The following is an 11,714-nucleotide window of genomic DNA, read 5'->3' on the forward strand; positions in this document are numbered from 1 at the left end:
GGTACCCTTTACACTCTTAAAAATTTCTGTGGACTCCAAAGAGTTTTTGTTTATGTTGGTTAGATCTATCAATATTTACCTTCCTAGAAACTGACATTGAGAACTTTAAAGATTACTTATTCATTAACTGATTAAAAATAATGAATATATTACATGGTAGCATACATATTTTGATAAAAATACATTTTCCAAAATAAATAAAAGTGTGATATTATTTTACAGTTTTGTAAATGTCTTTAATGTTCAACTTAATAGAAGACAGCTGGATTCTCATATCAGCTTTTCCATGTAATCTGCTGCAATATATTGATTTGGTTGACATATATGAAGAAAATCCAACTTCACACAGACACATAGCTGGAAACAGTATTTTAATAGCCTTTTCACAAAGTAGTAGATTTTTCTCTTTGACACTATAGTGAACCTTGATAAAAGATAATTTCCTAAACCATATCAATGAACTTTGTTTCATTAAAGTTCATTGCATTCTGAATCAATCTTTTACTCATAAGTGATTTTGACCCTACAAACCTCTTGAAAGAGGCTTGGGGACACCAACAACATCCTGGAAACTGCTGGTTTAAGATTTGCTTTTAGAGTTAAGCCTGGTTGAAGATACAAAAAGGGATAGTGAATAGAGTATAGGTGAAGATGTAGCCTTGAATAGAAGGAAGATTCTTCCAAATCTTGAAAAGAGGAAGCAGAGGTTTGGATACAGACATATTTGAAGGGAGAGGGAGAATTCTCACACAACGTTATTTTTTGGTGAAGCAGAAGGTGAATTCATTTAGGGCTCAGTAAAATAACTGCCCAATCACCTTGAGGACAACCAGGTAAATGCCTAGGATTTCTTCAAGCTCAATGCAAAAGGCACTATTGGCTTCCCCTGATAATCATCTCCTTTGCTCCAAACTGTCACCAGTCACTCTTCCAGCATAACAATTATCATATTTTATTGTTTAATGTGTCTGCCTTCTCTTCTAGATGGTGTGCTTTCCTAAGCAGGGACCCAACCAAATTGAGCTTTAGCAGCTACTCAAAATAGTTGTGTTGGATGAAAGACTGATTTTAAAAATTTAATTTAGTTTTTTTAAGTTTATTTATTTATTTTGAGGCAGAGAAGAGAGGGAGAGAGAGAGAATCCCAAGCAGGCTGAAATATTGAATATTTCAGAATGCTAAAATAAATAAAGTAGACTGAAGTCTACTTTGTGCTGGACACTGATCTAAGTTCCTAGAGATAAAACATTAGGAAAATATGAAAAAAATAATTGAACTCATGGAGCTTATATTTTTAACAGAGGAAGACAGGCAATAAGCAAATAAACTCTATACTATGCTACATAGTGCGGACAAAAATAGAGAAGGGGTTTCATTTTTAAAGAGGGTAGTCAGAGTAGGCCTCAGTAAAAAAGTGCCATGTGATTAAAGGTCTGAAGAAATGGGAAAGTCAGACATTGGGATACCTGTGGGAGAAGCTTGGGGACAAAAGGAATACTAAATGTAAAGGTCTGGAGTGGGCCCACTGAGAACAGCAAGGAGATGCTAAGTCTGGAGAGGAAGGAGCAGGAAAGTAGCAGATTAGATGAGAGAGGTAGGCTAGAGCCTATAGCCTTTGTATTGATTTTGTTTATCCTCTGAGTGAGAAGACAGTGGAGGCTTTGAGAATGGAGACATATACTCTATATTCACGTAAGACGTGACAGGACACTGGGGCTGCTGCTGAGAATAAAGGCTATTGGAGTAAGAGTGGAGAGGCAGGGAGTGACCAATTAGTAGTACACCAACAATCCAGGTGGGAGGTGCTGGTGGCTTGGGTGGTAGCAGAAAAGGTGCAAAGTCTTAGGATGCTGTATATTTTCTGAAGTAGAGCAAATAGAATCCTATGTGCTGATATGAAGGGCAAGGAGATTGCACCAAGATTTTTGGCCTGAACGTTTCCCGACATTTACTAGGATGGAGAAGACTGTAAGGTGCAAGTTTGGCGCGCAGGATCAGGAGCTTGGATTGGACACGCTGAAAGCAAACTTCAAATGAGTGCTCAGCTTGAGAGAATAAAAGAGATAATGAACTTTCTGACCGATCTCTTCAAGGATTACCCTTAGAAAGGGGAAAGGCTGGCTTTAATATTCTCCACTCTTAGGGCTCCTTGGGCAGTAAGTTTTTCAAGCACAAATACAGCTGTTTCCATTTTAAATGGCATTTTCTCGCTTTCTCAGGGTCTGCTTTTTATCCCTTTGTTATCTCTCTTGCTCCAGGCTGTCAGGTATACTTTTCCCATTTGATTATGTACTTACCTGATCCTGACAGCCCTCTTCACTTTCTAATTTCCTGGAAACTTGGAAGCCAGAGTGACAAGTTAATTAGAATCTTGTGGAGGCCCAGAATGCTTTCCATGCCACGAGCATCTCTGCCCGGGGCTGGCCTTACTTCCTGGTTCTCGGGAAAAGAGATTCATTTCGTAAATTGGTTCCCGCAACACAACGCCTGGGTGTTGAGAAACAGGACGCGAGGTCTGACACAGCCACACAATGAACTTGGTGACGCCTCTCCACGCCCCGGGCTCCTCCCCAGGTTCTATTCACTTTTTGATCCTCGGGAACCCACCCAAGTTTTTAGCCTGGAGCAAGCTGTGCGCACACAAACTACTTCCTCTCTGACTTTTCTCACTTTGCTATTTTCCTTCCGAAACCGTCCCTCAACAACCTTGCGGCAGAGGGATGGAGGCCGGAGCACAGATCTTGGACGACCTGTGAAGAAGGCGCGCACGGCGGGAATCCCTTACCTGCCCAGTAGCGGGGCGCCAGGGAGGCTGGGGCGCCTGGGCGGCCGGGGCACCGCCCAGCTGAGCCGGCTGAGAGGCAACCCGAGCTTGGAACAGCAGCGGAGCGGGGAGGGTCCCACCTGTTAGTTCCAGCCCGAGACCCCGCCCACGTCCAAACCCCGCCCCTCCTCTTTGCAAGTCCCGGCGTCTCCGCAGAGAAATTCCGGGTCTTGAGTAAGGCTCTGCTTTAAGTGGCAGCCTTCCCCTTTAATTACTCCGCTGTCGGAGGCTAAGTATTTTAGCGCTTCCGGACATGCGCACAGTTTTGTGCCCAGGAATTCCGTAACGTGGACGTGAGGTAGACCGGGTGAATCTTGCGAGTTTTGGCGTTTCTGTGGGGGGCAATGACGTGATTAGTAATGGGACCCTCGACTGTTTGTCCGCAGGCGGAGGGCGACATGGGCTAGTATCGTGCGTTGGGGCAGGCGGGGGAAGTGGAGGGAGAAGTGGAGCCATTGGCTGTGTCTGGGGGGTTCTTTCGGATTAGCTAGAAGGCAACCCCGCCGGAGACTAGTTCTGCAAATTGGTGACAGAAAGCAAGTAAGAGTGAATTCGGCTGAGCGTTGGCATTGGAAGAAAGAGCGTGAGGGGAAAAAGCACTCCCTGCTGCATTTCTAACATCTCCCTAGAATCTACCCTCAACCAACAATTACCCTGTCTTGGGTTAGCCAAACTACTCACTCCCTTCTCCACCCTGTACCCTCATCAAGAAATCTGTTTAGGAACACTGCACATTTGTGTTTAACTCCACGTGGGCTCCTTGGCCCCCTCCAGCTCAGCTACATTCTTTTATAAGATGATTGTTGTAATTCCCTGATCATTACGTTCTTTTCAGTTCTACCTATCCTAGTAGTTTAGAATGTCGTCACATCTTGCTTTTACTGGGAGAGAGTAGATCTTTATTCTTTACAAGGCCAATCCTAAAACAGTGCTCTTGATCACATTGCTTTCAAACTCTTGGAATTCTTCATCACATTCATCCTGCTCAGTGCCGTTATTCATCTTATTAAAACAGCTTTTTGGATTGTGCCATTTTTCTACTCAAACACCTGCAGTAGCCATCTATTGACCACTCAATAGATCCTAAGTCCTTGGCAGGGCATTCACTGGCAGTTTGGCTCTAATCCAAAGTGTATTTTCTAGAACTGTACTGTAAGACATTACTCCTGTATCTGGGCTGTTCAATTTTCCCTGGCACATTGCATATTTTGTTTGTATGTTACTTCTACGTTTTTACCTTATTTCTGTCTCTTCAATAATTTTGAAGACTTAGATGGCCACTTCTCACATTACACCTTTTCTGATTCTCATAGGCCGGAGTGATCTCTTTTTTCTTCCTCTTCACTCTTACAGCTCTTATTTTGTACTAGTTTCATTTATTCAACAGTCAGTATTGGTTGCATGCTTACTATATGCTTGACGCTGTTCTGAATGTGAGATAATTAGTCAATTAGGCAGACACGGTTCTTGCTCCCATAGAGCTAACATTGTAGTTGTGAGAGATCTACCGTAAATAATAGGGAAAATTATTAGATAGAAATACTGTGCAGAAAATTGAATAGAGTTTGGTGAAAGAGTGCCTTGCTGGTTCCTTTACCTTATTAGTCAGGGAAGACCTCTCTGAGGATGTCATTGGGGAAGGACTAATTTAATCAGCAGGAACAGTTAACACAAAGGAACTGAAGAAAGCCGGTGTGGTTGGGAGTATAGTGGGTTGGGGAAAGGGTACAAGGTAAGTTTGGAGAATAAACAGAGGCCAGAATCTTAGAAGTCTTTGGAAGCCAGGGTAAGTAGTTTGGATTTCATTATAAATGTGATCAGAGGTTTTAAAGAGAATTGTGATATGACTTAATTTGCCTTTTAAATCATCATTCTGGCTATGTGGAGAATGGACTATGGTAGACTAGTAGTAGAAGCAGATGAGAGGCCTTCACAATGTATAAGAATGTCTGGGGTGGAAGTACTGCGTGATCAAAGGACAGCCATCATGTACTGTCATCTCTTGACAGTAATCAGAGAGCCAGATGCTTAAAGCTGATGTAATTTTTTGTGATGAGAAAGTCAAGGTTATGACCAAGATGACGTGGAAGTGGATTGAGGTGGAGATCAAGGACTGTGGTGTTAAATAGATGATGCATGTAGATGGACGTGAAAGTCATGCTGGGTAGACATTGAGGGAGGCACTAAAGGCATCAGTGAATGAAGAAGAGTCATCTGGGGATCAAAGAGAAGATGATAGCAGATGGTAGAGCCTGATGGCATGAGCTTCAAAAGAGCTGGGATTTGGGGAGGTAGAGGAGGGATAAATGGTTTGGAGCTGTGGCAAATAGAAAATATTTACTATCTCCAGGTCCTAAGTTAGGTGGGTGTCAAAGGAAAAAGAGTCCTCACTTGAGAAGACTAGAGAAGAAGCATGAGGAAATAGCCAGGTTTCAGTTATGGCAAGAAACTGAGGAGACTGTGCAGGAAATCACGGAAAGAAGGAAAATACATATATCCTCATTTAGTCTAAGAAATTAAGATATAGAGACTTTGCTGTGATTTCTACATGGCATAATTGGGGGGTGGGGGTTTGCTAAATTGGTTCAGATTGGTAGAATACATTGTAGAAATGGGGTGAAGGTTCAGATGATGACAAATTACCTAGAGATTGTAGTTAACACACAGAACTGAGTAGTATGGGGCCCATGGGCATTTTATCTTTCTTATAGCACTATCTGATATCGTAGCCATGGGTTATGTGAAGGGTGAGTAAAGGCTTCTTCAGAGGATTCTCTTATCTACTGCTTCAAGAAAATCTGTAAGGGTTTTTTTCTCTCTGATGCCAGTTGTATGGTTGGAATTTTTCTGTGCATCAACCTTAAAAACTTGTGTCTGTAAAAGTTTGTAACTGGGCTTTCAAGAAGGTTTAAGATTCTGGATTAATTTAAGCCTATTTTGAAGCATAATCACATTGCAAGTTTCATTTATCAATTTGGACTATTTCCTCCTGTCTTCTAGTCCCTTCTCTCATCTCTAACCCCTAATATATACAAATCTAGCCACAAATTCTCTGGAATTAGTTAGAAATTTTCAGGGATGGGGTTTGGACAAATCATTGTTTAAGTCTGTGTTCTGGTCCCTTCTTTGTGGGCCTACACATGGTATTTTTAAAGCAGACTTGAAACGGACCCATTTTAATTCTGGATAATAGATGGAAGCTTGGAATGGGTGAAAGTAAAGTTGCAAATCATCAGTTTCATGAGAAAAAGATTGCCTATTAGCTTATCTTGGTATAGGAGAGTCAAAATGCCCATGATTTATAGAATTAATTTGTATTTTAAGGGGACCAGGATTGAAAGGGAGAAAGAAAAATAAATCCTGCAAATTTATTTTTTTCTTGTTATCTATAACTTTTCTTTTGGGTAACTGACTGCCTCTTTGTTTCTTTTGTAGGCATTGTTATTTAAGAATGGAAGAGGATACAGATTTTAGAATCCGGTTTAGTTCTTTGTGTTTTGTTACTGATCATGTTGGATTTCGTGGCACTATAAAAAGCTCACCAAGTGATTTTGTTGTTATAGAGATTGATGAACAGGGACAATTAGTTAATAAGGCACCAAGTAAACTGATTAGTAAAGTACTACCTGAGCCAAATAACTTTGCCAAAAAGACAAAACTTGATCTTCAGAATTTATCCTTTGAAGAGGGAAGCAACCAAGAAGTTAGTATTTTTGCTGGGTGCTCTGGTGCTGATCATTATTATCAATCTGGTTCAGAAAGGGAAGATACTATCAGTGATGGAACTTCCAAAGGCGAAGAAGAAACAGTTGATGTTTTAGGTACCTTGTTAGATGAAAAAACTAATGAACTACTGAATCACTTTGCCTGTGATATAAAAGAGAAGTGGAATTCTAAAACTGAGCTAATTGGATCATCTCCTGAATTCTCATTAGGCAGAATCCTTGACAAAAACCAGAGGGCTATTCTGCACAGTGCTATTAGGCAGAAATTTCCTTTTTTAATAACTGTAGGTAAAAACAGTGAGATTGTTGTAAAACCAAATCTTGAGTATAAGGAACTCTGTCACTTGGTATCTGAAGAAGAAGCATTTGACTTTTTTAAATATTTGGATGCAAAAAAAGAAAATTCCAAATTTACTTTTAAACCTGATACAAACAAAGACCACAGAAAAGCTGTCCACCATTTTGTCAACAAAAAGTTTGGAAACCTTGTGGAAACCAAATCTTTCCCTGAGCTCAATCATAGTGCTGGCAATCCAAATGTAGCAATAACAGTAAGATTTCGGGAAAAAACACACAAGCACAGGAAGAGGTCTCTTTTTGAGTACCAGGATCGAAAAGTTATATATACAGGTAATTTAATAAATCATTACCATTTTCCGCAACAAACTTTGTTAAAATTGTGTGAAAGATGAATAATTTCAAATGAATTAAATAGAATTAACCAGAGGACTCTTGGGAAAAATATTTGGGTCTGGTTTTCAGTGGAAGATAAAGCCTTACAAATTACACTAATTTTAAGAATTAACCTTGTTGATGAAAATATGGTTAACATCAGCACAAATGTATAAAGTTGAAGCAGTTAGTTTGTTAACGTTTTATTGGCGATAAATCTTGATTTCATATTTTAAAAGTTATTTTAATTAAAATTAAGTGTTCAGAGATAAGTAGAATGCATCTGCTCTGCTTCGCTTTCCCGAAGTGAAGAGAATACCTTGTTATCTAAAACAATTGAACTTCATGTAAATTAAACAATAAATAAGTAAATAAAACAATTGAACTTCACTACCCAAGGTAGAGAGCCTAAAAACCTATAAGGAGGTCCTTCCTTTGACTCAGTCACTCTTTTAGAGAGGAGGTTCTCAAACTTTAACATGCATTAAAATAACCAAAAGGGCTTGTTAAACAGATTTCTGGGTCCTGTTCTCAGAGTTTATGATTTAGAGGGTTTGGGGCAGGGCTTTTTACAAATTCCCAGGTGATGCTTTTTCTACTGGTCTAGGTACCACATTTTGAAAATCACTGTTTTAGTGGGTATATTCAATTCCTAAGATTGGATGGAACTGATGAAATATATATATTTTAAGTTTATTCATTTATTTTGAGAGAGAGAGTGTGTGCAGGTGCTGGGGTCATGCTCACATGAGTGGGGGGAGGGGTAAAAAAGAGAGGGAGAAAGAGAATCCCAAGCAGTCTCCTCAGTGTCAGTGCAGAGTTCAGCATGGTGCTTGTTCTCACGAATTGAACTGTGAGATCATGACCTGAACAGAAATCAAGGGTAGGATGCTTAACTGACTGAGCCACCCACCCAGATACCCCTGATGAAACCTTATTCTGTAAGTTTAGCTCACCAGATTTAATTGGCCAGTATCTTACATGAAGGATGGGAAGTGTTTCAGATGGTCATGTTTTATAGATTCATACAGCAAAGCTTTTTTTTTGGTTAAAAACTTTTATTTATTTTATTTTATTTTAATCACCCAGTACTCATCATGATACTCCTTAATCCCTATCACCTATTTCACCGATTCCCCTCTGAAAACCATCAGTTTGTTCTCTATAGTTAAGAGTCTGTTTCTTGGTTTGTCTCTCTCTTTTTTCCACTTTGCTTATTTTTTTTTTGTTTTTTTTCTTAAATTCCATATGAATGAAATCATATGGTATTTGTCTAACAGACTTTTTTCACTTAGCATTACTCTAGCATCATCCATGTTGTTGCAAATGCCGAGATTTCATTCTTTTTTATGGATGAGTAATATTCCATTGTATATGGTATATACAGAAGTATATACACCTCTTTATCCATTCATCAATCCATCTATGGACACTTAGGTTGCCTGCATGCCTGGGATATTGTAAATAATGCTGCTATAAACCTAGGGGTGCATGTATCCTTTTGAATTAGTGTATTTGTATTCTTTGGGTAAATACCCAGTAGTGAGATTTCTGGATCATAAGGTAATTCTATTTTTAACTCTTTGAGGAAACTCCCTACTGTTTTCCACAGTGGCTGTACCAACATCCACATCCTTACCAACACCTGTTGTTATGTTGTTGATTTTAGCTATTTTCAGAGATGTGAGGTGATACCTCATTGTAGTTTTGATTTGCATTTCCTTGATGATAAGTGGTGATGCACATCTTTTCATGTGTCTGTTGACCATCTGTATGTGTGTTTTGGAGAAATGTCTGTTTGTATCTCCTGCCCATTTTTTAATTGGATTACTTATTTTTTGGGTGTTGAGTTATATCAGTTCTTTATATATTTTGGATACTAACCCTTTTTTGTATATGTAATTTGCAAACATATTTTCCTATTCTTTAGGTCGCCTTTTTGTTTTATTGATTGTTTCCTTTGCTGTGCAGAAGGTTTTTATTTTGATGTAATCCCAATAGTTTACTTTTGCTTTTGTTTCCCTTGCCTCAGGGAACCTATCTAGAAAAAATGTTCTGTCAATGATAGAGAAATTACTGCCTGTCTTCTTTCCTAGGATTTTGATGGTTTCCTGTCTCACATTTAGGTCTTTAATCCATTTTGAATTTGTTTTTGTGTATAGCGTAACCAAGTAGTCCAGTTTTATTCTCTTGCAGGTAGCCGTCCAGTTTTCCCAACACTATTTGTTGAAGAGACTGTCTTTTTCCTATTGGAAGTTCTTTCCTGCTCTGTTGAAGATTAATTGACCGTATTATTGTGGGTTCATTTCTGGGTTTTCTGTTCCATTCCATTGATCTTTGTGTCTATTTTTATGCCAGTACCATACTGTTTTGATCACTATAGATTTGTAATATAACTTAAAGTCCAGAATTGTGATGTCTCCAGTTCTGCTTTTCTTATTCAAGATTGCTTTGACTATTTGGGGTCTTTTGTGATTCCATACAAATTTTAGGGTTAGTTCTGTGAAATATGCTGTTGATATTTTGATAGAATTTCGATTAAATGTATAGATTGCTTTGGGTAGTATAGACATTTTAACAATGTCTATGAGCATGGAATGTTTTTCTGTCTTTTTTTTTAAATTTCTGTCATCAGTGTTTTATAGTTTTCAAAGTATAGATCTTTCACCTCTTTGGTTAGGCTTATTCCTAGGTATATATTATTTTGGGTGCAATTATAAATGAGATTATTTTCTTAATTTCTCTTTCCCCTGCTTCATTGTTGATATATAGGAATGGCAAGTATTTCTATACATTTATTTTGTATCCTGTGACTTTAGTGAAGCCATTTATCAGTTCTAGCAGTTTTTTGGTGGAATCTTTAGGTATTCTGTATATAGTATGTTATCTGCAAATAGTGAAAATTATACTTCTTCCTTACAAATTTGGGATACCTTTTATTTCTTTTTGTTGTGTGATTGCTGTGGCTAGAACGTATCACATTGATTGGTTTGTACATACTGAATAACGCTTGCAACCCAGGAATAAATCTCACTTGATTGTGGTGAATAATTTTTTTTTTAATGTATTGTTGGATTCAGTTTGCTAGTATATTGTTGAGAATTTTTGCATCTGGGTTCATCAGAGATATTGGCCTTGTACAGCAAAGCTTTTTAAATAAAATCAGCAACCCAAATTTGTGTAGATTGCATGTGGCACAGAAACAGGATTGTATTATATAATACAGGATTCTGTGGTATAAATGAAGAGATTGGACCTTGAATGTAGGTCTTATTTTATATTATGACTTCAGTTCATAAAAAGATGTATGAACTTTTTAGTATCTTTAAGATTTAATCTCCACAAATATAAAAATGGAAAGAATAATACCATGGGCAAGTTACTTAACAATTTGTAACTTTTTGTTGTACTTTAACAATGGGGTAATAGTAAAACCTAATTCACAATGATATTCTAACAATTAAGTGAAATAATGAAAATGTTTAGTATGTAATAGTTATCCAGATGTTGGTGTCTCTCCTGGAAATTTCTGTCTGGTTGTGTGACTTGCTTTATCCATGAGAAAACTGCTGGTATAGGACTTGATACATGAGGCATGCAGTAAATGGTAAGAGATAAATCTGTTTTGAAGGAAAAAACAAAACTAGTTTTACATGTGGAAGGGAGAATTGCAGTTAAGTGATTTAAGCAGTTATAGATTTATACTATTTGAAATTCTAACAGCATTACTTTGAATTAATGAACTAAAAAATTATGGAAACTTTTTATGTATTAGTGTAAATTAGTTTTACAAAATCTATGAGTAATTGGAGGGGTATGTTAAGGGGAGGAATTGATGGTACTACTCCAGAGAATAGTATGAAGATATCGGGATATCCATAAGTCCAAGAACAAAGAAAAAGACAAAGGTAAAGTATACTTATCTCAGATTTTGTAAAGGCCACTCTTTTTTTAAGAAAAAAATAGTTCATATAAAAAAATTTCTTAATAAGTAGGCCTATCTAAAAAGAACACTTAAAAAACTTTTTAATTTTAGTTGTTATAAGGTATACGTAACAAAATTTACCATTTTAACTACCTTTAAGTGTACGGTTCAATGGTATTGAGCACATTCATATTGTTTTACAACCATTACCATCATTTATCTTCAGAACTTTTTTATCTTCCCAAACTGAAACTGTATACCCATTAAACAGTAACTTGCCATTCTCCTCTCCACCAGCCATTGGCAACCACCATCCCACTTTCTGTCTCTATGAATTTGACTACTCCAGGTATCTCAGATAAGTGGAATCATAAAATATTTGCCAAGTTGTGACTGGCACATATCACTTAGCTGAAGATCTTCAAGATTCATCTATGTTGTACGTGTGTTAGAACTTCCTTCCTTTAAAGACTGAATAATATTATATGTATATATACCACATTTTATTTACCCATTCATATACACATTTTATTTACCCATTCATAATATAAACCCATTATTTCTATCGT

At 37.7% G+C, this 11,714-nt stretch overlaps 2 protein-coding genes across 5 annotated transcripts in view; one reads left to right on the top strand and one right to left on the bottom strand.

Moving 5' to 3' along the window:
• Positions 1 to 2,941, bottom strand: part of IRAK4 (interleukin 1 receptor associated kinase 4) — a 25,550-nt gene extending 22,609 nt beyond the window's left edge. Inside the window, exon 1 of one of the 2 annotated variants that reach the window (XM_019419094.2) lies at positions 2,785 to 2,941. The gene's annotated coding sequence lies outside the window, so the exon portion shown is untranslated. Of the gene's footprint in view, positions 1 to 2,296; positions 2,405 to 2,784 lie in introns of those variants that run through there. The other variant, XM_019419096.2, reaches the window with a different exon arrangement.
• Positions 2,942 to 3,037: 96 nt separating this feature from the next.
• PUS7L (pseudouridine synthase 7 like) overlaps positions 3,038 to 11,714 on the top strand; it is a 32,032-nt gene continuing 23,355 nt past the window's right edge. The window contains exons 1-2 of one of the 3 annotated variants that reach the window (XM_019419090.2): positions 3,038 to 3,130; positions 6,259 to 7,178. In XM_019419090.2, coding sequence (XP_019274635.2) covers positions 6,275 to 7,178 — 904 coding nt within the window. In that variant the 5' untranslated portion in view covers positions 3,038 to 3,130; positions 6,259 to 6,274. The remainder of the gene's footprint in view (positions 3,131 to 6,258; positions 7,179 to 11,714) is intronic. The other 2 variants (XM_019419091.2, XM_019419093.2) reach the window with 2 other exon arrangements.

Source organism: Panthera pardus, unplaced genomic scaffold (genome assembly GCF_024362965.1).
Source record: "Panthera pardus isolate Hobbes unplaced genomic scaffold, ASM2436296v1 HiC_scaffold_6, whole genome shotgun sequence".
In the NCBI taxonomy this organism is placed as follows: domain Eukaryota; kingdom Metazoa; phylum Chordata; class Mammalia; order Carnivora; family Felidae; genus Panthera; species Panthera pardus.